Here is a 26,830-nt window from a genome sequence, read left to right as displayed (position 1 = left end):
ATAATATGGATTGAATGAATATAAACTGACTCTCCTCCCCCCTTGAACAGTATTTCAGGATTCATGCCACATTTCTTTAAAGCAGAAGATAGTATTAAAATGGGGTAAGGGATCTTCTCTTTAACATAATATTCAATCTCCTGTAATATTTTTTTGAGTTTGTGAGTGCTGGACTCCTATAATCCCCGGATTCAGCAAGTGTTAGAATTCAATCAAAGTCTGGAGTGTTAAAATATGAGCCAGGCAACTCTAATTCCTGGATGGAACAAGTGGCTAACATTTGTCCAAGTGCCGGGTGATGGGCCATTAAGAGAACAAAGGATCAAAAGGATTCTGCACGAGATGGCAAATGGGTGCACCCCTCCCACAACAGAGTTTAGAGAACAGGCTTGCCCCCCGCTTTAGGCAGTGGCGTAGTGTGGGGGGTGCAGGGGGTGCCGGCCGCACTGGGCGCAACATCTGGGGGGGGGCGCGCTCGCACTCGCAGCTCTCTGCCCCTACCTGGCTCCACGGGTTAGGGGGCGCAAATTACTTGCCTTGCCCCGGGTGCTGACAACCCACGCTACGCCACTGGCTTTAGGTGCAACTGATCTGTGCACAATCGCCGAACCCAGAAGTGACCTGGAGATGTCATAAAAGACGTCACTAAAAGGGCAGAACGGGGTGTTTCAATTTCACGTGATTTCACGCAAGCGTGCAGTGACCCAAAATGCCCCCTACCCTGTGCAAATTATGGGTTGCCTGCAGAGAGTTAGAAGCAGTGAAAGCCTCGGCCCAGTAGACCCGAAGGAGCGTCTCCACTCCAAAGGCCGTAGACTTTACTGAGGACATTATTTACAGCTCACCATTGCAGTTTGTATCAAACACTTGCACTAATTTTGATGAAACTGAACAGCAAGCAAAATGTCCTCTGCCAGTGTGTGGAACAGGTCTCGGTGTTTCGATTTCTGGGAATGGAGTTGAGAGATGACCTAACCTGAGGAGAAAACAGTAAAGACCTGATGAAGAGAGCACAGCAGAGGCTATATTTTCTGAGACTCCTCCAGAAAAATAATCTCTCAAAGGAGCTGTTGATGCATTTTACCATTGTACTGTGGAGAGTGTATTAACTTATGGTCTCTGTGTGTGGTTTGGGAGCTGCACAGCCAGGGGAAAAACAATGCCGTCCAGGGTTGTAAAGACTGCGGAGAGAATAATTGGGTGCATTCTTCCCACCTTGGATCAAATCTACGCTTCCAGGTGCCATAAGAAAGCTGCAGAGATAGCGCAGGATAGTGCGCAACCCGAAAATGATCACTTTCAGCTTCTGCCTTCTGGAAGAAGGTCCAGGGTTATAAAGACTAGTCTCTCTAAGGTAGTCTCTGTGGGAGTGTATTGTATTTAATTATGGGGTATCAGAGTTTTTAGGGGGTTAACCAGGCTGGGATAGCTGGGATAGCAGGCTTGTTGGCTTTTGAATGTCTGATGTAGTTTTTTTCAATTTTGTTGTTCTGTATGGGACAATGACAATAAAGATTATAGTATTGTATTGTATTGTATCGTACAAAACTGTCAAAGGAAGGCAGAAAGTATGAAAAGAACAAAACAATAATGGGGCAGCAACCCGAAGCCTTAGATGAACTTTCTCTATGGGATGCTTTTGAAGTCAATCAAGGCAGAACAGCAGCCATTTATAGGAGTGTAGCTGGCAACTTTCCATTTTTGGTGATCTTGCAAGCAACCAAGGAACAGATTCACAATAGTGTCAAGATGTTATTGCACCCAAAAGATGTTGACCTTAGTCTAGTCTTGTGCCCCCACCTGCACATCAAACGAAAATAAAATTTCAGCCATCAAGATAGGCGCCAGACAATATTCCAGGGGAAAATTCAGACAGCTTTTCCAAATGTGGAAACAATTTTCAGATTGTTTCCTGTGCTTAATGGTTACAAATGGCGCTCGCCCTGTGGAACACCATCCCATCAGATATCAAAGAAATAAACAACTGTCTGACTTTTAGAAGACATCTGAAGGCAGCCCTGCTTAGGGAAGCTCTTAATATTTGATGAATTATTGTATCTTAATATTTTGTTGGAAGCTGCCCAGATGGGCGGAGTATAAATAATAAATTTATTGTTATTATTATTATTATTGGTGTTGTCATTATTACTATTAATTGTACTGGGAAAAGATCATTTTCTAGACTTTTGTTGTTTAGTCGTTTAGTTGTGTCCGACTCTTCATGACCCCCTGGACCAGAGCACGCCAGGCCCTCCTGTCTTCCACTGCCTCCCACAGTTTGGTCAAACTCATGCTGGTAGCTTCAAGAACAGTGTCCAACCATCTCGTCCTCTGTTGTCCGCTTCTCCTGGTCAGACCTCACCTGGAGTACTGTGTCCAGTTCTGGGCACCACAGTTCAAGAAGGACACTGACAAACTGGAACGTGTCCAGAGGAGGGCAACCAAAATGGTCAAAGGCCTGGAAACGATGCCTTATGAGGAACGGCTAAGGGAGCTGGGCATGTTTAGCCTGGAGAAGAGGAGGTTAAGGGGTGATATGATAGCCATGTTCAAATATATAAAAGGATGTCACATAGAGGAGGGAGAAAGGTTGTTTTCTGCTGCTCCAGAGAAGCGGACACGGAGCAATGGATCCAAACTACAAGAAAGAAGATTCCACCTAAACATTAGGAAGAACTTCCTGACAGTAAGAGCTGTTGGACAGTGGAATTTGCTGCCAAGGAGTGTGGTGGAGTCTCCTTCTTTGGAGGTCTTTAAGCAGAGGCTTGACAACCATATGTCAGGAGTGCTCTGATGGTGTTTCCTGCTTGGCAGGGGGTTGGACTCGATGGCCCTTGTGGTCTCTTCCAACTCTATACTTCTATGATTCTATGATTCCTTGTGCCCTCCATCTTTCCCAACATCAGGGTCTTTTCCAGAGAGTCTTCTTTTCTCATGAGGTGGCCAAAGTCTTGGAGCCTCAGCTTCAGGATCCGTCCTTCCAGTGAGCACTCAGGGCTGATTTCCTTCAGAATGGAGAGGTTTGATCTTCTTGCAGTCCATGGGACTCTCAAGAGTCTCCTCCAGCATTTTCTAGACTAAAAAGGATTAAGAATGATCTATGGTCCACAGCATTCCAAGATCAGTTGACTGATCTAAGCATTCTCTGCATAGAAAATGATAAACTGCGTCTTACTGATTTTAATGATATAATTGATAAGTTCACTTCCAAAAGAACTCGGAACTGTTTTGACTTTGCACATGGCGCAATGTTATAACATAGCTATTATTCCCCTCCGAATGCTCTGTGTGAACGTCCATACTTTCGCAAACTCATTAAAGGTTACGAATTTATAAACTTTATTTTAATCAGTGCTACAAATTCAGCAATGTTCTGCTTCCATTGAGAAGATAAAGAAGAGAACGAGGTTTTTCTTCTCGTGTTTGAATGTCAGTAAGTCTCCTAGCCTTCAAACAGGCAGTGGGTGTTTTCTAGCCGGATAGTATTAACACTTTCCTGAGGGAGGAACAGTAACAAGCAGGAGACTTGCACAGGCAATAGGTGGTTTCTAGTAGGATGGTCAGGGATGCGGGTGACGCTGTGGGTTAAACCACAGAGCCTAGGACTTGCCAATCGGAAGGTCAGCTGTTCGAATCCCCGCGACGGGGTGAGCTCCCGTTGCTCAGTCCCTGCTCCTGCCAACCTAGCAGTTCGAAAGCACATCAAAGTGCAAGTAGATAAATAGGTACCGCTCCGGCGGGAAGGTAGATGGCGTTTCCGTGCGCTGCTCTGGTTCGCCAGAAGCGGCTTAGTCATTCTGGCCACAGGACCCGGAAGCTGTACGCCGGCTCCCTCGGCCATTAAAGCAAAATGAGCACCACAACCCCAGAGTCGGCCACGACTGGACATAATGGTCAGGGGTCCCTTTACCTTTACTTAGTAGGATGGTACTAATGTTTTCCTAGAAGAGCAACAGTAACAGGTATCAAGAGTCACGCAGGCAGCATGAGAGCAATATAAAGGACAGATGCCACAAAGAATTAAAATGTGGCAAAAAGCCTGGCCATAGGTGCTTGTCTGTGAAAACGTGAGGGCAAAGTTGCTGAATTGTGTTCTTTTCATGTATATATAATTTTTATAAAATTTCCTGATTTACATTTCAGAATATTCATTTAAGCAACCTTAAATCAATGTCTTCCCCTCTTCTCTTTCCGTGGTTCATTTTGCATGCCATCCATCCCTGCATATTTTACATCAGCTAAACTATTCAGTCATCCATTGTTACATCCATCAAAATTATTTTCACTGTTGAATTTATCTTAATGCTACCAGCGCTTTTAAAACTGAACTCCTTCCTTCTGCGTAGCAAACATTTCTTTCCTTCTTTCTTTCTTTCTTTCTTTCTTTCTTTCTTTCTTTCTTTCTTTCTCTCTCTCTCTCTCTCTCTCTCTCTCTCTCTCTCTCAAACCTTCCTTCCTTCCTTCCTTCCTCTCTCTCTCTCTCTCTCTCTCTCTCTCTCTCTCATCTTTCTTTCTTTCTTTTTCCTTCCTTCCTTCCTTCCTTCCTTCCTTCCTTCCTTCCTTCCTTCCTTCCTTCCTTCCTCTCTCTCTCTCATCTTTCTTTCTTTCTTTCTTTCTTTCTTTCTTTCTTTCTTTCTTTCTTTCTTTCTTTCTTTTCCTTCCTTCCTTCCTTCCTTCCTTCCTTCCTTCCTTCCTTCCTTCCTTCCTCTCTCTCTCTCTCTCTCTCTCTCTCTCTAACATTCCTTCCTTCCTTCCTTCCTTCCTTCCTCTCTCTCTCTCCTTCCTTCCTTTCTTCCTTCCTTCCTTCCTTCCTTTCTTTCTTTCTTTCTTTCTTTCTTTCTTTCTTTCTTTCTTTCTTTCTTTCTTTCTTTCTTTCTTTCTCTCTCTCTCTCTCTCTCTCTCTCTCTCTCTCTCTCTCTTTCTTTCTTTCTTTCTTTCTTTCTTTCTTTCTTTCTTTCTCTCTCTCCCTCTCTCATAATCTGGCAGCGCATAACCAGCTTTCCTGACTCAGCTGGGTGTTGGCGTCTCCAGGCTGGCCTGAGGCCTCCCAGCGTTCTGTTTCGGAAATCTGGCTCGTCTTAAAACAGAGCAGGTCTCCCTATGAAAGAACGAGCCTCTGCCAAATGACTCCCAGCCTTCTAAATTCTTCTTTCTCCACCATGCACAAAAGCACGAGAAGAACTGGATCAGACCAAAGACGGCCCATCTAGCGCGGCATCCTTTTTTCACAGCAGCCAACCAGATGCCCCAATGAGAAACCCAGAATGCAACAGCCGTGCCCTGACCACTTCTGATTCCAGGCAACTGGTACCCCCATGTCAAAATATTGAAAGTATTTCACTTGAACAAAGTAAAATAAAAATAAAAAGCAGATGAAAAGGCGGGGGGGGGGGGAGTAGTATAATATGTTACTATTGGGTGGTTGTTTTTATTTTGATTATGCATTTTGTGGTTTTATATTCTGATTTTATTCTATGAACAGCCCCTGAGACCTGCGGGTATAGGGCAGTATATAAATTCAATGAAAAATAATAATATATGCAATAAAGGTAAAGGGACCCCTGACCATTAGGTCCAGTCGCAGCCGACTCTGGGGTTGCGGCGCTCATCTTGCTATATTGGCCGAGGGAGCCGGCGTACAGCTTCCGGGTCATGTGTCCAGCATGACTAAGCCGCTTCTGGCGAACCAGAGCAGCGCACGGAAACACCGTTTACCTTCCCACCGGAGTGGTACCTATTTATCTACTTGCGCTTTGATGTGCTTTCGAACTGCTAGGTTGGCAGGAGCAGGGACCGAGCAACGGGAGCTCACCCCGTCATTGCACGGATTCGAACCGCCGACCTTCTGATTGGAAGAGTACACTACATAGGCAAATCTTCACTCCATAGACAAAAGGTATTTGTCTTCTGACATGAGTGAGGATCGCAGAGCCAGAGACAAGTTTGGAGAGATAAAATCGAGACACGGAAATATGAAAACATCGATGAGAGATGAGAGGCAGGACTTAAATTTGGATACGCTTCGAGATTCAGACGGTGGGGAGCCGTAAATTCAAGATTATAATTTGGAAGACAATTTTTTTTTTATTGGATTGTGATTTGATATGTTCATTGGTTTGTGCGTGTTTTTTGGAAAATTAATAAACGCTCTAACAAAAAAATATATAATGTGTTGTGTGAGCAAGTTGTGGATTTGCATTAATTATATGTCATCGGAACCATTGGCTTCCTAAGATGTGTGTAACGCCTATGCAATTCTAAACCATTTAGGAGATTATTAATCCCCAGTTTGGTGAGGGTGGATGAAGTCCCATTGAGTAATCCCATTAACCTCCCCCTCTCCAACAAGAATGGTCTTGCCTGGTGGGGGCGAGTTTTGAACACCGCAGGGCTGTTGTTCCGGCTGTTTCTTAGTGATTTCCACACTTCAGGCCTGCTCTCCGTACCCTCTGAGCTTTGAATCTATGCAGTTTCCTGTTCTGAATGGTTGACAAGAATGAGCGAGACCTCAGATTCTGTGCTGGTCCCGAGGGTTAACCGTGCGGCGAGGTCCAAGTCCAGTCTCCAGTCTGAGGTCGAGGTTGCAGTATGGAGGCTGTCCGTCAAAGTTGAAGCTGGGTCCAAGGCAGGGAGTCGGGTGAGGTCAGGAACTCTGGCAGAAGAGCAGGACAGGGTGCCGGCAGGAACTGGCTACCAACAGTGTTGCTCCCGCAACCTGGGACTGGGGCTGGCTGGCTTTTATCTGCCCCGAGGCATAGGGCGGCCCCGGTCCACAGGTGACTCGCCTCTCCTGGCCTGGAGGTGAGCACTCCTCCTGCGGGAACTTAGTTCCCTCCGCCTCTCTGCCCTGAGCCTCTGCAGCTCAGGAGAGGCTGGAGGGTTACTGGACCCAGAGGCAACCTCACCTTCCCCTGATGGGGCTGAGAGTGGAGCACCTGCAGGCAATGGGTCCTCCATCACCTCAGAAGCCAGAGCAGACTCAGCTGGTGCCTGCACCTGAGGATCCAGCACAGGTGAGGACCCTTCAGGCTCAAGTCCCAGCCCTGGCTCAGCTGGTTCTGGAGGCTGGGAATCCTGTGCAGGCTAGGATTCCTCAGGATCAGCCTCCGAGGCCGAATCCCAGGCCATCACAGATCCCTTCTTTGAGAGGGGCTATTTATTTGTCCATTTTGATTGGCAATGTCTGCACTGACTGCCAGGACATAGGGGAGGGAGAAAGGTTGTTTTCTGCTGCTCCAGAGAAGCGGACACGGAGCAATGGATCCAAACTACAAGAAAGAAGATTCCACCTAAACATTAGGAAGAACTTCCTGACAGGAAGAGCTGTTTGACAGTGGAATTTGCTGCCAAGGAGTGTGGTGGAGTCTCCTTCTTTGGAGGTCTTTACGCAGAGGCTTGACAACCATATGTCAGGAGTGCTCTGATGGTGTTTCCTGCTTGGCAGGCGGTTGGACTCAATGGCCCTTGTGGTCTCTTCCAACTCTATGATTCTATGACATCTTCAGCACCTCAGACTGGGAGTCTCTCTGCCTGGAGATGCTGGGAATTTGAACCTGGAACATTTCTGAAGGTATAGGAGATGTTCCACCTCTGAGCTGTGGTTCTTCCTCAAGAAGACGACCCATAGGAAACTGTCTTAAGCTGGCTAGACCCCTGGCCCACCTGGCTCAGAATTGCCTACACTAACAGGTCCGTATAGCTAAAGCTATGGTTTCCCCAGTACAGTGGTACCTCGGGTTAAGTAATTAATTCGTTCCAGAGGTCCGTTCTTAACCTGAAACTGTTCTTAACCTGAAGCACCACTTTAGCTAATGGGGCCTCCCGCTGCTGCCGTGCCACCGGAGCACAATTTCTGATCTCATCCTGAAGCAAAGTTCTGAACCTGATGTACTATTTCTGGGTTAGCGGAGTGTGTAACCTGAAGCGTATGTAACCTGAAGCGTATGTAACCCGAGGTACCACTGTAGTGATGTATGGAAGTGAGAGCTGGACCATAAAGAAGGCTGATTGCTGAAGAATTGATGCTTTTGAATTATGGTGCTGGAGGAGACTCTTGAGAGTCCCATGGACTGCAAGAAGATGAAACCTCTCCATTCTGAAGGAAATCAGCCCTGAGTGCTCACTGGAAGGACAGATCCTGAAGCTGAGGCTCCAAGACTTTGGCCACCTCATGAGAAGAGAAGACTCCCTGGAAAAGACCCTGATGCTGGGAAAGATGGAGGGCACAAGGAGAAGGGGGTGACGGAGGACGAGATGGTGGGACAGTGTCCTCGAAGCTAACATGAGTTTGACCAAACTGCGGGAGGAAGTGGAAGACAGGAATGCCTGGCGTGCTCTGGTCCAGGGGGTCATGAAGAGTCGGACACGACTAAGTGACTAAACAACAACAGGCAGCAAAAATTTCCAGGATTTTTTCAGGCCAGGGTCTCTCCCAGACCTAGCTGGAGATGCTGGGAATTTGAACCTGGGACCTTCTCATGTAATGCAGGAAACTCTAGCCCCTTGCTCTCAACCTGGAGGGTCTGTGTGGCCAGTGTAACTGGACAAGCATGTATAAAAGGTAAAGGTACCCCTGCCCGTATGGGCTAGTCTTGACAGACTCTAGGGTTGTGCGCCCATCTCACTCAAAGAGGCCGGGAGCCAGCGCTGTCCGAAGACACTTCCGGGTCACGTGGCCAGCGTGACATCGCTGCTCTGGCGAGCCAGAGCCGCACACGGAAATGCTGTTTACCTTCCCGCTAGTAAGCGGTCCCTATTTATCTACTTGCACCCGGAGGTGCTTTCGAACTGCTAGGTTGGCAGGCGCTGGGACCGAACAACGGGAGCTCACCCCGCCGCGGGGATTCGAACCACCGACCTTTCGATCAGCAAGTCCTAGGCGCTGAGGCTTTTACCCACAGCGCCACCCGCGTCCCTGGACAAGCATGTATAGGATAGGCTAATTCTCTGTGGATTTACCAAATTCTTAGTTAAATCCATCAAGGCTACTGCCCATCGCGTCCTTGTAGGCAGTGGATTCCATCACCTGATGGCCAGTTGTGTGCAGAAATCCCTCCCTTTTGTCTCCCCTGATTTTCATTTCCTGATCAGCCAAAAGGACCTTTTGTATTCCTCCTTTTCCAACCAACAAAGACCTGGAACAGCTTCTTAGTTTAGGACCGCCAGGGTGGTTTTGGGATGGCTGTTAATCTGTCAATGTCAGGTCACTCAATTCCTCAATCTTAATTTCAGTTCTGCAGCAATTTGATTTTTTTTTTTAATTCTCATGAAAATTTGCCAGCATCTTAGTGTTAATTTCTCCTAATAAACGCATTTAAAAAAAACAACTAATAACAGTCATTCCTTGGTTTTCAAACAGCGTAGTTCTCAAATGTTTTGGCTCCTGAACACCACAAACCCGGAAGCAAGAATTCTGGTTTGCGAAAGTTCTTTCGGAAGCCGAACGTCCGACGGGGCTTCCGCAGCTTCCGATTGGCTTCAGGAGCTTCCTGCAGCCAATCAGAAGCCACGCTTTGGATTCTGAACGTTTTGGGTGTCCAACGGTCTTCCGGAACGGATTCCGCGGAACGACTGTATACATATTTTTGCAAAGCTATCCCCTCCAACGTAACACACTTTTGCATGCTTTTTTCAGAGAGATCTACACTTCCCCCTAAAATAAACATTTTTGCCTTGCAAAATGTGGAGAGGGGCAAATTTCAAAGGCTAAATGTGTTTCGGTTTGGCGTACTGGCTCGAGAAATTTGGATGAGGTGGTTCCTCATCAAAATGCAAACAAAATCAATTTTTTCCTCTGTACCCACTGATGTTTTGGTCCCTAGGACCAAACCTCTGGTGCAAGATCAACGGGAGACAGCAGAGAAGGAGGCCCTGTGATTTGAAGTCTTTATTGTGAAGTCTTTATTGTGGGAAACTTGTTTTATAACCACCATTCCAAAAGGCACATTAGCATCTTGACACGTTTATTAGCACAAAGCCACTTTAGTACTGTGCATCCCGCAGGCAAAACAAGCAGGTGAAGGAGCGGAAACAGATAAATCGAAATGAAAACTTTATAACACTAGAATATTTTTTAAAGTTTTCCATCAGTTTCTCCCCCTGCCTCTCCCCCCACCTCTGTAAGCAGACATGTGAATTTTTTTTTAAGCACATCAAGGAATTAAGCCCACCCTAAAGAAGAATAAAAGCACGCCAAAATGTGAAGGTTGCAGGAAGGGGCAGAGGGTTTAGATGTTACTCCATTCTTCCCTGTGCCATGCACAATGTTGTGCTGAGCCAGGAGACTTTTACATTTGCCTAAAAAGGAAAAACCGCCCAGTGGCGTAGCGTGGGTTGTCAGCACCCGGGGCAAGGCAAGTAATTTGCGCCCCCTAACCCGGGGCAAGGCAAGTAATTTGCGCCCCCCCCCCCCGCTGCACTGTCCCTCCCCCAGATAGTCCCTCGCCCTCTCTCTGCACCGCACGCCTGGCACCCTCCCCTCCACAGTGGGCGGCGACCCGGCGGCTCGGATCGGATTCGCACAGCCAGTACTGCAGTGAGAGAGAGTGAGTGAGCCAGGTAGGGGCAGAGAGCTGCGAGTGCGAGCGCGCCCCCCGCCCAGATGTTGCGCCCGGTGCGGCCGGGCCCCCCTGCACCCCCCACGCTACGCCACTGAAACCTCCTAGCCCTCATGAAACAAAACTGGGAAATGTTTGAGCGGCGATGGAAGTAAATGTTTAGAACCAACCTGGGCTCGGCTTCCAGGAATCAAAGAGCACAGATTTTGTGCACCACCTTTTGCAAAAACCTTTCACTGATATCACCTAAACCAGGCATCCCTCCAGCTGTTTTGGGACTACAATTCCCATCATCCCTGACCACTGGTCCTGTTAGCTAGGGATGATGGGAGTTGTAGTCCCAAAAAACAGCTGGAGGGCCGAGTTTGGAGGTGCCTGACCTAAACTGCTTTGCACCCCTGCAGCTCAACCACCACCCCCTTTCGTGAAATCAGCAGATTACAAATTAAGCAGCTCTTGAGTCATTAAAAAAATCTCGTGGAATCAGCAGATTGCAAATTAAGCAGCTTTTGAGTCGTAAAAAAAAAAAATGATAATATATTCAGACTGCAGACATTTGGCTTCCTGCTCTGGCCTTCCAAGTCAGCAGTCGTGAGGGAAGCCCTTTTCCGGCTTGCAAAAGATGCGTGAGAGATGGAGGTTAGATGGAGACGCTGTTCTGCGCTTCGGCTGGATTCATGTAGAGGTACCCAATGGGCAGGGTCTTGTTCCTAGCCTCGATTTCCTTCGAGATCTCAGCTAGGCGTTCCTGGAAGGCGGAGATAAGCTTCCTCGGTGCTTCCTCTGTGAAATGTTCCTCAGGGTAATAGCCCAGGGGTCTCTGAGGGAGAAAATTGTGGAGTACACATTACCAGGAACACAGTGGCGTAGCGTGGGTTGTCAGCACCCGGGGCAAGGCAAGTAATTTGCGCCCCCTAACCTGTGGATTTGCGCCCCCTAACCCTAATCCCCAGATGTTGTGCCCGGTGCGGCCGGCCCCCCCCTGCACCCCCCACGCTACGCCACTGCAGGAACACGATAGGCAGGCCTTACCTGGACCCCTGGCTCAGCTAACACAGTATTGACCGCCCTGGTCCAAAAGGAAAAAGGAAGGCAACCTTTTTTTCCAGTCAATGGCCACACTGACCCAAAGTAAAGACAGCTGACCTGGGTTCAGTCCACCATGTGAACGGGCCTTCTGTCACCCCCCTTTCTCTCTATATGCCACCCCCTCAGTGCCGGGTTTACGTATAAGCTAAACATGCTATAGTTTAGGGCCCCACTCTCTTGGGGGTCCCCCCAAAAAATTAAAGGAAAAAAACCTGGATGTACATTTTCAAAATATAAGATAAAAAACAAATGAAATAAAACCTACATACAGAAACGGCGTTTCCGTGCACTTCCGGGTCATGTGGCCAGCATGACTAAGCCGCTTCTGGCGAACCAGAGCAGCGCACGGAAACACTGTTTACCTTCCCGTCGGAGTGGTACCTATTTATCTACTTGCACTTTGACGTGCTTTCAAACTGCTAGGTTGGCAGGAGCAGGGACCGAGCAGCAGGAGCTCACCCCGTCGTGGGGATTCGAACCGCCAACCTTCTGTGCGGCAAGTCCTAGGCTCTGTAGTTTAACCCACAGCGCCACCCGCGTCCCTTGATTAAAAACCATTTAATCACTGCATTTTATCTCAGTCGCTCCCTGCTTCTCCTTTCCCTTCGCTCTGCCCCCAGCACACTCACCAGGTCGCCCGGTTCATAGCTCACGATGGAGAGCAGCGTCAGCAGAGCACAGGAGGAGTTAACTTCGGGAAGCGTGGCCAAGATGCTCTCCAAAGACGCAGAGCCCTTCACCTTGGGCGGGGGCTGGCGCAAGGTGGCCGGCGTGTTGGGCATCCAGGCGGCGAAATCAAACTGTCGCGCGGGAGAAAAAATGGCAGCGTCAAGGAGGTGGGAGAAAATAGGTGGAGTCCAGGAAAGAGCAGGTGAGAAACCCAATGATAAGTGAAATATTTGGGGGTTAATATGACTGCGAAAAACGTGAACTTATTTAAGGATAATTATGAAAAATGTTGGTCTGAAGTGAAAAAGGATTTAGAAATATGGTCAAATTTGAAACTATCACTGTTAGGCCGAATTGCTGTCATAAAGATGAATGTATTGCCAAGGTTGCTGTTTTTGTTTCAAACATTGCAAATTGTGGACAAAATGGACTGTTTCAAGAAGTGGCAGAGAGATATCTCTAGATTTGCCTGGCAGGGCAAGAAGCCTCAAATAACATTTAGGATATTAACAGATGCTAAAGAAAGAGGTGGATTTGCCCTGCCAGACCTTAAACTTTATTATGAATCAGCCACATACTGCTGGCTGAAAGAATGGATGCTTCTTGAAAATACTGATGTTTTGGATCTGGAAGGTTTTAACAACGTGTTTGGTTGGCCACGAAATTAAAAGACGCCTGCTTCTTGGGAGAAAAGCAATGACAAGTCTAGACAGCATCCTAAATAGCAGAGACATCACCTTGCCAACAAAGGTCCGTATAGTTAAAGCTACGGTTTTCCCAGTAGTGATGTATGGAAGTGAGAGCTGGGCCATAAAGAAGGCTGATCGCCAAAGAATGGATGCTTTTGAATTTTGGTGCTGGAGGAGACTCTTGAGAGTCCCATGGACTGCAAGAAGATCAAACCGATCCATTCTGAAGGAAATCAGCCCTGAGTGCTCACTGGATGGACAGATCCTGAAGCTGAGGCTCCACCAATACCACCTCATGAGAAGAGAAGACTCTCACCCTTGCGCTGGACGTATTGCCACCACAGGGAAGCAGACACAGTCCATTTCAGAATTGGGTTTAAGGAAAGGGATGGGGAGAAAGAGGATCAGGTGAGGCCACATACCTGTCCGCTGTTGACAGCCGCATGCCTTGCAGAGGAGCAGAAGATGATCATGGTGAGGAACTTGATGAGCTCAGCTTTGGTTTCCAAGGTGGAAGGAACGCCTGTTGGGACGGACAGGAAGCTTAAGCTATTCTGCAACATGAAGCCGTGTCCTATAGGGATGGTGTGGGGGCAGTTCTGTCTATGGTTAGAGAGGTGATGGAGCAGAGGGGATTGTGGGAGAGGAAATGGGATGAAAGGGAGGGAGGGGAAGTTTGTAGGTGGCGATGCCTTCAAAGCAAAGCCCTGTAACTGTTATGAGAATTATAAGGTCTAAGATATAAAGTAAATGTTCTTAAATGTACCAGGCAAACACATACATAAATATATAAACCACATAGAATCAGAATCATAGAATCATAGAACTGTAGAGTTGTCTTCCTGTCTGAAACAGTACAGGAAAACAGTCCTAAAGCCATTTTGACTCTTTCAGTGACCTCAAATATTCCTCTGCAGTTTGGATGGAAACGGGAAAAGTCTCCCCATTATCTCTGTGCTCACAAATCCTGCCTTATGGGCACATTTGGGTATGAATAGGGTAAGCCAGTAGTGATGTATAGAAGTGAGAGCTGGACCATAAAGAAGGCTGATGTAGTGGTTAAGAGCGGTAGTCTCGTAATCTGGGGAACCGGGTTCGCGTCTCCGCTCCTCCACATGCAGCTGCTGGGTGACCTTGGGCCAGTCACACTTCTCTGAAGTCTCTCAGCCCCACTCACCTCACAGAGTGCTTGTTGTAGGGAAGGAAGGGAAAGGAGAATGTTAGCCGCTTTGAGACTCCTTAAAGGGAGTCAAAGGCGGGATATCAAATCCAAACTCCTCCTCCTCCTTCTTCTTCTTCTGATCGCCAAAGAATTGATGCTTTTGAATTATGGTGCTGGAGGAGACTCTTGGGAGTCCCATGGACTGCAAGAAGATCAAATCTCTCCATTCTTAAGGAAATCCGCCCTGAGTGCTCACTGGAAGGACAGATCCTGAAGCTGAAGCTCCAAGACTTTGGCGCCCTCATGAGAAGAGAAGACTCCCTGGAAAAGACCCTGATGTTGGGGAAGATGGAGGGCACAAGGAGAAGGGGACGACGGAGGACGAGATGGGTGGGACAGTGTTCTTGAAGCTACAAACATGAGTTTGACTAAACTGCAGGAGGCAGTGGAAGAAAGGAGTGCCTGGCGTGCTTTGGTCCAGGGGGTCACGAAGAGTCGGAGACGACTAAACGACTAAACAACAACAAGGGTGAGCCTGTGACCTGGGCTCAGGAATTAAGTATTTACCATCACAAAAGAATGTCCGGGCTGTCCAGCTAAACCCATTAACAGGTTTCCTGCCAGACAGGATTCTGCTGTAGACTGCCTACTTCTGTGATGTATGCATGATGTCTTGGGCTACAGGGTGGGCAATTTCAAGAGTCTATATAAGGGCTTGCGCACCATTTTTCAGGGTTCTCCTCCCTCCTGCATGCGGTGAGTGCGGGACCCTGTTGCAACAGTTCCTTGAATAAAGATCAGGCTTACTAGCTGCTTTGCTTCTCAATATTCTCTGATTGGCCTCTGTTACTTTCTCTTACCAATAGAGAACCTACATAAGGACTCCCTATGGGCTCTTGGGTACCCCAAAAGGGGAAAGGAACAGTTTTTTCTTAAACCAGCAACCACAAAGTTCCTTCCTTCCCTTCCTTCGCCAGGAAGACCTGGAGGCACAACTGGGGGGGGGGTGCCCATGGCAATCACCGTTTTGGGCTGGCGAGGCACTTCCTGTTTCAGGCCCAGCTTCCTGGACCGTTGTCCTGTCTTGCCCAGCAAAGGGACCATGAACTATGTTATGTACTGAGTTGAATAGGATCAAAAAGGCAGCAGTCTGATTGGGTCCTAGAACAATAGGATTCAGAATGCAGCAGTCTGATTGGTCCTAGAACAATAGGCTCCAGAATGCAGCAGTCTGATTGGTCCACAGGAGCCACCCAATCCAGCTCCAGGTGGAAGTGAATCCGCAACCTGATTGGCCTACAGGAGAATCCCAGAATTAGCCAATTACGTGGGGCCCATGGTGTAAATAATGTATATAAAGCAGACATTCTGGGGGAACTTCCATTCCTCCTCACCACTATGAGCTGAATAAAGAGCATGAAATCCACTCTCGACTCTGAATATATTTCAAACTAGTTGGACACAAAGAGGAGAGTTACCTGATTCCTTCCTGCCCAGGAAAGCTTCAGTGAAGATCTCGTGAACCCAGGCTTGCAGTTCGGGGTCTCCCCTCACAGATGAGTTACATCTGTAGTAGAGACCGACGATTCCTGAGACGAACCTGGAAAGCGGAAGAATTCGAGATATTCACGAACCTACTAATGGGAGGAAATTGGCGCAGCACATGGGAATTTGACACAAGCTCTGGTTCAACAGTGAAGGGTTGGTTTTCCTGGGGGACAAGCAGTAGTGTGGGCTAAGAAAAGCTCCACCTGTTGATTTTCTGTCTTTCATGTGCATTTTAGAGGCACAGGGACCCTGGCAGTAGGGGAAACAAGGGGCAACAGGGAGCCCTAAGAGAGCACCAGAAAATCAGAAAATTGTAGAGTTGGAACGGGACGCGAGGGTCATCTAGTCCAACCCCGCTGCAACGCAGGAATCTTTCGCCCAACGTGGGGCTCGAACCCACGACCCTGAGCTTAAAGGTCTCGTGCCCCACTGATTGAGCTTTTTCCTCACCCAGGGCAGCTTCTCGCCAAAGTTTCTCCCGGACCATCTCAGGGAAAAGGGTTTAACAGAGATTCCTTTCAAATTGGCTGGAGGTTTTGGCCTCGTTTCAAGCCTAATACCTGCTCTCATCTTAATCATCACCCTTGATCCTTAATTAAGAGCAGATCTACTTTCCAGCTTTTGCTGAGGGCAATCACTTAAGCTGAACTAGTCGAAACAAATCTAAAAAGGTGTGTGTGTGTGGGGGGGAGGAATGTGATTTTAATACCTAATTTGCTTTCAGCAGTTAACTACTTCCTTGCCCTTCTCAGACAATGAGGCCATCTGTCAATTCCCTCTGTTTCAGGGTTTATTTGCGGGGGGCAGAGCGCGTGAACAGATTGCTTCGGGATTCGAATCGGACCCAGAAAAACCTTCATCGTGCAATTTGTCTCTAATATTCTCCTTGTTTTTGCTGCTTCTGAACCTACCTTCCTCATTTTGCTACATTAGGAAGAACTTCCTGGTCATAAGAACTATCAGACATTTTTGGTTTTTTAAAAATTATTATTATTATTATTATTACCCTGCCCATCTGGCTGGGTTTCCCCAGCCATTCTGGGCGGTTTCCAACAGAAAATTAAAAACACGATACAGTGGTACCTCAGGTTAAGTACTTAATTCATTCTGGAGGTCCGTTCTTAACCTGAAACTGTTCTTAAGCTGAAGCACCACTTTAGCTAATGGGGCCTCCTGCTGCGGCTGCACCGCTGGAGCACGATTTCTGTTCTCATCCTGAAGCAAAGTTCTTAACCTGAAGCACTTTTTTGGGTTAGCGGAGTCTGTAACCTAAGCATATGTAACCTGAAGCGTATGTAACCCGAGGTACCACTGTAAATACATCGAACATTAAAAGCTTCCCCAAACAGGGCTGTTTTCAGATGTCTTCTAAATGTCGGGTAGTTGTTTAGTTCCTTGACATCTGATGGGAGGGCGTTCCACAGGGCGGGTGCCACCACCGAGAAGGCCCTCTGGCTGGTTCCCTGTAGCTTTGCTTCTCGCAATGAGGGAACTGCCAGAAGGCCCTCGGTGCTGGATCTTAGTGTCCTGGCAGAACGATGGGGGTGGAGACGCTCCTTCAGGTATACACAACCAGCTCCTTCTGTGCCCAGATCCCAGGCCCCAACCCGCAAAGGCTCACGTCTCTATGGCCTTCCAAATCTTCATCCCATCGTCTCTGTAGTAGTAATTGGGCAAGGAGGCGACTCCTCTTTCTTGCAGGTCATCCGGGAGGCAGAGGGCGCTGTAAGTAGAGGCCTCCACGCCTTTCGCAAGCAGTTTTATCATCCCGTCCCGTCCTGTCGCTGTTGCCTGCAGTCCAACAGGGGGTGAAATGCAAGGATCACAAAGGCAGATTCACTCTGGGGAATTGTACAGTGGTACCTCGGGTTACAGACGTTTCAGGCAGTGGCGTAGCGTGGGGGGTGCAGAGGGGGCGGGCCGCACCGGGCGCAACATCTGGGGGTTAGGGTTAGGGGGCGCAAATCCACGAGTTAGGGGGCGCAAATTACTTGCCTTGCCCCAGGTGCTGACAACCCACGCTACGCCACTGGTTTCAGGTTACAGGCGCTTCAGGTTACAGACTCCGCTAACCCAGAAATAGTACCTCTGGTTCAGAACTTTGCTTCAGGATGAGAACAGAAATTGTGCTCTGGCGGCACAGCAGCAGCAGGAGGCCCCATTAGCGGTGCTTCAGGTTAAGAACAGTTTCAGGTTAAGAACGGACCTCCGGAACGAATTAAGTACTTAACCCGAGGTACCACTGTATAGAAATTTATTTATGCATACTACAACAGCAGCAAGAATGGTACAGTGTTACCTCGGGTTAAGAACTTAATTCGTCCTGGAGGTCCGTTCCTAACCTGAAACTGTTCTTAACCTGAGGTACCGCTTTAGCTAATGGGGCCCCCTGCTGCCACCGCACAATTTCTGTTCTCATCCTGAAGCAAAGTTCTTAACCCGAAGTACTATTTCTGGGTTAGTGGAGTCTGTAACCTGAAGCGTCTGTAACCTGAAGCGTCCGTAACCTGAAGCCCCGAAGTGGAAAGAAGCAGAAGTCGCAGTAAAGGAAGAATGGATACAAAAACTTTTGGAATATGCAGAAAAATGGCAGAACTTACCAGAAGAATAAGAAATCAAGATAAAAAACTTTTAATAAAAGAATGGAAATGGTTCGCTGAATATTTGCAGATAGATTGCAAACAGATAAAAACATTGGCAGGATTATTGCAATAACCTGCAGTTTCGTAAGAGTTTATATTTAAAGTAGATAATTAAAGGAGCGAATTAAATGAATTTGGATATGCAGAAGATATTAAAAAAAAAAAAAATTAAGGAACCGCAGAAAGAGGGGGTAGGAAGTCAAACTTTGAAACCTTAAATGGATTGTGAAACTACTGAAATGTATACATTTGAAAAGTATAAATAAAAAACTGAAAAATAAATAAAGGCAGATTCCCACTAACTGGAAGCACTCGCGGGCAGACACAACCAACATGGATGCCCTGAGCCCAGCTGAGAACTGCCGTCCAAAGTGCCTAAAGAGTGCCAACTGGGTGGTGAAAACTGCCTGAAAGCCCCAACTGACGAGAATCGATGCGACCAACCGACTGGACAAGCCTTTGCTCCCACTGTTGCAAAACGAAAACTCTGCTTGTGGCGCTGTGGGTAAAAGCCTCAGCACCTAGGGCTTGCTGATCGAAAGGTCGGCGGTTCGAATCCCCGCGGCGGGGTGCGCTCCCGTTGCTCGGTCCCAGCGCCTGCCAACCTAGCAGTTCGAAAGCACCCCCGGGTGCAAGTAGATAAATAGGGACCGCTTACTAGCGGGAAGGTAAACGGCGTTTCCGTGTGCGGCTCTGGCTCGCCAGAGCAGCGATGTCACGCTGGCCACGTGACCCGGAAGTGTCTCCGGACAGCGCTGGCCCCCGGCCTCTTGAGTGAGATGGGCGCACAACCCTAGAGTCTGTCAAGACTGGCCCGTACGGGCAGGGGTACCTTTACCTTTTTTATGGGACCCTCAGATTTTTGGCAGGCCTTCGCTGCTCATTCCCGCTTTTCCAGAGCCGTGATTACCTCCCAGTCTGGTATCCGGATCACCTGGGGCGAATTTGGGGTTGGCTTTTACAGCCTATCTCCTCCAAGTGACTCAGTATCCAGTCCATGATCGGTCAGAGAAGGATGGATGGAGGCAAGAACCAGTCAAAGCAACGAGATCTTTATTTTTCTGTTGCAGCAGGGTCGTCTCCCCTCCCCCTTGCAGGGAGGTGATGACCCGGACAGGGCCGGATTTAGGTTCGATGAGGCCCTCAGCTGCTGAAGGTAATGGGGCCCTTTATATGTCCAGCTGTCCTTTGCCAACAACAAATTGTCCCTGTTTTTTGTGTTGAATATATGCTATATGGTCATTTACAGACCTAATAGGTATCTCAAGCCATTCACACATGCAGAATGTAGGCACCCTATATATAGAAATGAGCAAACCAGTGATATTTTAGGGAGCAGGCTAGCAGGCGGGGCCCATGACTTACATCATAGGAGCCTACACAACACACAACACTGTTGCTGTATGTAGGTTTTGTTTTATTTGTTTTTTTTTTATTTTATATTTTGGAAATGTACATCCAGGTTTTTTTCTTCTCTAAATTTTTTGGGGCCCCCAAGAGAGTGGGGCCCTAAGCTATAGCTTGTTTAGCTTATACGGCACTGGACCCAGCGCAAAAGTGTGTAACCGCTTGTAAAGATTTTAGAAATTACCCGACCCCTTAGTCATACCCGTTTCACAGTAAGAGGCGGTCTACAACAGAAATTTGAGAGTATTGCTTGTCTCCTGCCAAAATACCCTAAGATGCTTGCTGAATGCCTCTTCCTGTCCAGTTTGGGCCATTCTTTCGGGATGGTTAATATCTTAGTTCTTGAATCCATTGTCACAGACCTACCCCATTCATGTGAGAGGTTTATCCATTTACAGTCAAACCTCAGAACTCGAATGGCTCCGTTGCCAAACCTTTCAGTTCCTGAATGCCAAAAATCCGGAAGTAAGTATTCCGGTTTTCGAACGTTCCTGTACAGGATTTGGAGGGTTCTGCAAGTGAAAAGAACTATTGGGAAAGATTTCCCCAAGACACGTCTACTTCAGATAGCATATCTGGAGTCGTTAAGAGAGTCAAGATGGCTTCTGGATTGCTCTGTGAACTCAGATAACGTGTCTATTGGCAGAACGGATATTTCCTAATTTTGACGGTGGGAGGGTTGGTTTTCTGTGGAGTGTATGCCCCCTCTGTGTGCACCTTAAAATTTGTGTAACGGCTGTGACTGTTATTGCGGGTTTCCATCTCTGAAGGACCTGGGCATTCCACTGGCTTCCTGCCAACATGGCGGCACTTCCTGTCCACCAGGATGCAACCTTTTTCGACTCCTCTTCCTACATCTGCGGCAGCCGACCTGGGATGCCAAGCTGTCCCTCAGCTGCCATGGCCCACAAGCATCATTTTGGACACAAACCCATCCCGATGTGCTAAGGGGTCTCAGCTCAGCTCCAGCCACCCACCCCAGCCCAGGTCCCAACTTATGGGGGGGTGGGGTGTTTTTGGCCGCTGGCTAGACACCTGATGTGGGACCAGGACCCAGGACTTTCTCCTCGTGTTGCAAACCTCTCTTACCTGATCAAATACCCCTCCTGGTTGGATAAGACTGGTACGAGCAAGGGTGTTGATGTGCAGAGTATAACGGGTGTGGGGTATCAGGAGCTGTGGGAAAGAGAGAAGGAGAAGAAACACGGGTTTAAGACGGGAAGGGAAGCGTCTCCTGACGTCCTCCTCACACTCAAATGCAAACATTTCAGGCAGTGGCGTAGCGTGGGTTGTCAGCACCCGGGGCAAGGCAAGTAATTTGCGCCCCCTAACCCGGGGCAAGGCAAGTAATTTGCGCCCCCACCCCCCGCTGCACTGTCCCTCCCCCATATAGTCCCTCGCTCTCTCTCCGCACTGCACCGCACGCCTGGCACCCTCCCCTCCACAGTGGGCGGCGACCCGGCGGCTCGGATCGGATTCGCACAGCCAGCACTGCAGTGAGAGAGAGTGAGTGAGCCAGGTAGGGGCAGAGAGCTGCGAGTGCAAGCGCCCCCCCCCAGATGTTGCGCCCGGTGCGGCCGGCCCCCCCTGCACCCCCCACGCTACGCCACTGATTTCAGGTTCTCAAGTTTTTTGTCATATTTCTGCCATTTTCTGCTAGGTTATGCATCTGTTCCAATTCACACCTAAATCAAAGAATCATAGAGTCGGAAGGGACCCCTAGAGTCATCTAGTCCAACCCTCTGCATAGCAGGAATCTCAACTAAGCATCCATGGCAAAGGGCCATCTTGCCTCTGCTTAAAAACCTCCCAGGGGAGACTGTTCCACTGTCAAACAACCCTTACTGCCAGAAAGTTCTTCCTGATGTAGAGTCGGAATCTCCTTCCTTGTAACTTGAAGCCGTGGGTTCGAGTCCTGCACTCCGGAGCAGGAGAAAACAAGCTTGCTCCATCCTCTATCTGACAGCCCTTTAGATATCTAAAGATGGCTATCTCCTCTCAGTCTCCTCTTTTCCAGGCTAAACAGATCCAGCTCCTTCAACCGTTCCTCATCAGGCTTGCTTTCCAGACCTCTCATCATCTTGGCTGCCCTCCTCTGGGCACCTCCCAGCTGGTCAACATCCTTCTTAAATTATGGCACCCATGTTCAGTGTCGTAACATAGGCTTTTTAAAGAGATAGGATTTTTCAGTAAAATGAAGCTAGGAGACCTAGTCTTCCAAAGATGTTGTTGTTGTGTTATCCTATAAAAATGAGGGCTAGGACCTTGATTTTTTTTTTTAAGAGAGAGAGCTAAATGCTGGTTCTTCACAGTCACCTAAGGAGGCTCCTTAGCTCATAAGAACCCATCCTAGTATTAGAAGAAAAACATGCTCCTTTCCCCTTAAGGGGGACCAAGAGCCTGTACCGAGTCCTTATGTAAGTTCTCTATCAGTAGGAGAAAATAACAGAGGCCAACCAGGGAATATTGAGAAGCAGCTAGTAAGCCTGATCTTTCTTCAACTGTTGCAACAGGGTGCAACACGCAGGAAAGGAGAAGGAACCCAGAACATTGGTATGCAAGCTCTTATATAGACTTTTGAAACTGCCCACCCTGTAGCCAGACACCCCCCCCAAAAAAAACCCCATCATAATACATGACAGAAGGAGGCGTCTACAGCAGAAATCCTGTCTGCCAGGATACCTGATAATGGTCACTGATTGCGCTACCTGGGCAGCCTGGCCATTCTTTTGTGATGGTTAATACTTTAGTTCCTGAATCCAGGTCACAGGCTCACCCTGTTCATTCACAAATACGCCCTTCAGACAGGTAAGCAAAAGACAACGGACGGCTTTCCACATTTCCTTCCTCCTTGCAGAGAAATGTTGGAGGTCAATTTGGGAGAGTCAAATTGGTTTCAGGATTGCTCTCCTGATATCAGGGGTGCGGGTGGCACTGTGGTCTAAACCACAGAGCCTAGGGCTTGCTGATCGGAAGGTCAGTGGTTCGAATCCCCGTGACGGGGTGAGCTCCCATTGTTCGGTCCCTGCTCCTGCCAACCTAGCAGTTTGAAAGCAAGTCAAAGTGCAAGTAGATAAATAGGTACCGCTCTGGCGGGAAGGTAAACGGCGTTTCCGCCGTTCTGGTTCGCCAGAAGCAGTTTAGTCATGCTGGCCACATGACCCGGAAGCTGTCTGCGGACAAACGCCGGCTCCCTCGGCCTATAGAGCACAGCTGTCAACTTTCCCCTTTTTTAAAGGGAAATTCCCTTATTCCGAATAGGATTTCTCGCAAGAAAAGGGAAAAGTTGACAGCTATGCTATAGTGCGAGATGAGCGCCCAACCCCAGAGTCCATGACTGGACCTAATGGTCAGGGGTCCCTTTACCTTTACTATTTCATACATGTGTTTGCCTAGTAAATTTATGAACATATGCTTTATATATACAGTGGTACCTCAGGTTAAGTACTTAATTCGTTCCGGAGGTCCGTTCTTAACCTGAAACTGTTCTTAACCTGAAGCACCACTTTAGCTAATGGGGCCTCCTGCGCCACCGGAGCACGATTTCTGTTCTCATCCTGAAGCAAAGTTCTTAACCCGAGGTACTATTTCTGGGTTAGCGGAGTCTGTAACCTGAAGCGTATGTAACCTGAAGCGTCTGTAACCTGAGGTACTACTGTATATGTGAGACCTTAGAATTCGTATGACACTAGTAAGGCACCAGGTTGTTCAGCTGTTAACAGGCCCCCATCGCAGAGGGCGCAGTGGCGTAGCGTGGGTTGTCAGCACCCGGGGCAAGGCAAGTAATTTGCGCCCCCTAACCCGGGGCAAGGCAAGTAATTTGCGCCCCCTCCCCCGCTGCACTGTCCCTCCCCCAGATAGTCCCTCGCTCTCTCTCCGCACCGCACCGCACGCCTTGCACCCTCCCCTCCACAGTGGGCGGCGACCCGGCGGCTCGGATCGGATTCGCACAGCCAGCACTGCAGTGAGAGAGAGTGAGTGAGCCAGGTAGGGGCAGAGAGCTGCGAGCGCCCCCCCCCCCAGATGTTGCGCCCGGTGCGGCCGGCCCCCCCTGCACCCCCACGCTACGCCACTGAGAGGGCGCCCCCATGTCTGACCACTTGCTGGGAGACCTTCCCCTCAAGACCCCTTACCTTGTACAGAGGGTGACACATTGGCAGCTGGCGAAGGGTGGCCATGCTGTAGACCTCACAATGGAAGTGCGCTTCAAGGAGGTGAGTGTTGACCTCGTGGACGTGGAAGTTGGACATCCTCACCCAGATTTTCGCAAGCGTCCAGTCCCACTTGGAGTCAGTGGGCAAGAAAATGGGATTCTCCGGCCCTGGGGTCTGGTTAAGCTACCGGGAAAGAACCAGGGAGAGGAGGAGATCAGAGAGGACGTTGTCCTGTTTTATATACACCCGCAAGGCCGGGAACTGCCAGCAGAGGGCAGCAAGCGGCAGGAAGGAGTGCCACATGTCCTCAGCCAGAGGTACCACCCCTCCTCTGATCCCCCATAACTGGACCCCTTCCTCTGCCCCAGCTGCCACAAAACATGTCTCTCCCGCACCGGTCTCGGCAGCCACAGCAGGCGCCGTAACTCCCCAACAGTTTGACTCCACCCCCAAAACCGCACTCCTCCATTGTCTCCCGAGACAGAGGGATGCGAGCAAATCCTCCGGGTTAGACCTGTCTAGCTTGAAGGATGTAAAAGCACGGTGTAAACTCAGAATCGGTGTCTGGGCTGGCTTCCAACGTTTAGCCAGGGTGCCCCAGGAGTGATCTGGTGGATCTGGTGGTCCGCCACCCGCCGCAAGGACATTTGCAATGCTTCTGGTCCCGCACAGATGGCTTTTGGGTCAGGTTGCAACAAGCGAGAAGCCTCCTGTTACCTGAATGGCTAAGGGCATCATCTGGCCTTTGGGGTTGAGGTGCAGCAGGCAGAGGGGGGCTGCCAGATATTGCTGCTTCCCGTTCAGTTTGCAGGTGGGGATGCCCTCGAGGATCTTGTAGTCAGTGATGAAGATGTTTCCTTTCTGTGGGAGAGGAGAAGAAAGAGATGGACCGGGTTGAGCGAGACGCAGTGAATCAATCAGTTATGTACTGAGTTGAATAGGATCCAAAATGCAGCAGTCTGATTGGTCCTAGAACAATAGGATTCAGAATGCAGCAGTCTGATTGGTCCTAGAACAATAGGATCCAAAATGCAGCAGTCTGATTGGTCCTAGAACAATAGGATCCAAAATGCAGCAGTCTGATTGGTCCTAGAACAATATGATTCAGAATGCAGCAGTCTGATTGGTCCTAGAACAATAGGATCCAAAATGCAGCAGTCTGATTGGTCCTAGAACAATAGGATCCAAAATGCAGCAGTCTGATTGGTACTAGAACAATAGGATTCAGAATGCAGCAGTCTGATTGGTACTAGAACAATAGGATTCAGAATGCAGCAGTCTGATTGGTCCTAGAACAATAGGATCCAAAATGCAGCAGTCTGATTGGTCCTAGAACAATAGGATCCAAAATGCAGCAGTCTGATTGGTCCTAGAACAATAGGATCCAAAATGCAGCAGTCTGATTGATCCTAGAACAATAGGATCCAAAATGCAGCAGCCTGATTGATCCTAGAATAGGATCCAAAATGCAGCAGCCTGATTGATCCTAGAACAATAGGATTCAGAATGCAGCAGTCTGATTGGTCCTAGAACAATGCAGCAGTATGATTGGTCTGCAGGAGCCACCCAATCCAGCTCCAGGTGGAAGTGAATCCACAACCTGATTGGCCTACAGGAGAATTCCGGAATTAGCCAATCATGTGCAGCCCATTGTGTAAATAATGTATATAAAGCAGATACTTTGGGGGGACTTCCATTCCTCCTCACCACTATGAGCTGAATAAAGACCATGAAATCCACTCTTGACTCCGAGTATATTTCACAATCCTACAGCTAGCTGTTATAGTGAAAACATTCGTGTTGCATTCCCCCCCCCCCCGCAACCGTAGGCAGAATCATAGAATTGGAAGGGACCCTGATGGTCATCTAGTCCAACCCCCAGCAAAGCAGAAATCTTTTTGCCCAGCGTGGGTATATACCGTATTTTTCCATCTATAAGACACCCCCATGTATAAGACGCCCCTTATTTTGGGGGACTCAGATTTAAGAAAATGTGGGGGAGAGATGTATCTGTGTATAAGACGCCCCCTAATTTTTGACATTATTTTAAGGGGGAAACCTAGTCTTATACACGAAAAAATACAGTATATATAATTTTTATTAATTTTTCTGTTTTACAGTTTAGAATATTCATGGAAACATCCTTAAGATATCAATGACTTCCCTTCTTCTCTTTCCATGGTTCATTTTGCATATCATAAATCCCTGCATATTTTACAAAAACTAAACCGCTCAGTATTCCATTATTCCATCCATCAAAACTTACTTACACTGTTGAATTTATCTTAATGCTGCCAACGTTTTCACATGTACACAATTTCCCCCCATGTATTCAATAAATGTTTTCCAATGTTGTTCTTGTTCTCTTATTCTTTATGTTAAGTTTGCAAGCTGCGCATATTTCATCAGCTTAAGTTGTTATTCTTCTTTAGGTGAGATCTTGCTCCTTTTCCATTTTTGGGCTAACAAAACACAGGCCGCAGTAGTGGCATACATATAAATAACCTTTTTCGACACCTGGGAATTTCCATCTGAATTATCCCCAACAAAAAGGACTCTCTGGTTGTTCTTTTAAACATTTTTTTCAGTTCACTATGGATTATATCCCAATACTCTTTTACCCTTTTACAGGTCCACCACATATGAAGGAACATTCCACCCAGCGTAGCTCTTGAACCTGTGACCCAGAGATTAAGAGCCTTCCTTCCCTCCCCTTTTTATGAAAATTACCTGCTCTGAGATCCCACAGCTAATTCTCCCCTGGTCTCCTCACTGGCCCAAATAGGACTAATTTAGCCAGCTAGCCCTGGCGATCATCTAATGTTTATTGGGTGGATTTTCCCCCAAATTGATTTTTGAATTCTGAATTTATTGTTACTCATGTTTTATACTGCATTTTATGCTGTTTTTTGTT

General features: G+C 48.1%; 1 protein-coding gene across 1 annotated transcript in view; it reads right to left on the bottom strand.

Moving 5' to 3' along the window:
- Positions 1–11,082: 11,082 nt before the first annotated feature.
- Positions 11,083–26,830, bottom strand: part of LOC310662959 (hydroperoxide isomerase ALOXE3-like) — a 33,999-nt gene continuing 18,251 nt past the window's right edge. The window contains exons 7-14 of the mRNA XM_083410394.1: positions 24,634–24,777; positions 23,896–24,099; positions 20,852–20,938; positions 17,335–17,504; positions 15,644–15,765; positions 13,426–13,526; positions 12,275–12,445; positions 11,083–11,376 (exon numbers count right to left, since the gene is read on the bottom strand). Coding sequence (XP_083266520.1) covers positions 11,197–11,376; positions 12,275–12,445; positions 13,426–13,526; positions 15,644–15,765; positions 17,335–17,504; positions 20,852–20,938; positions 23,896–24,099; positions 24,634–24,777 — 1,179 coding nt within the window. The 3' untranslated portion in view covers positions 11,083–11,196. The remainder of the gene's footprint in view (positions 11,377–12,274; positions 12,446–13,425; positions 13,527–15,643; positions 15,766–17,334; positions 17,505–20,851; positions 20,939–23,895; positions 24,100–24,633; positions 24,778–26,830) is intronic.

Source organism: Podarcis tiliguerta (genome assembly GCF_965153285.1).
Source record: "Podarcis tiliguerta genome assembly, chromosome: 13".
Taxonomy (NCBI): domain Eukaryota; kingdom Metazoa; phylum Chordata; class Lepidosauria; order Squamata; family Lacertidae; genus Podarcis; species Podarcis tiliguerta.
Note: the sequence above shows the minus strand (reverse complement) of the source record. Positions and strands in the feature narration are given on the sequence as shown.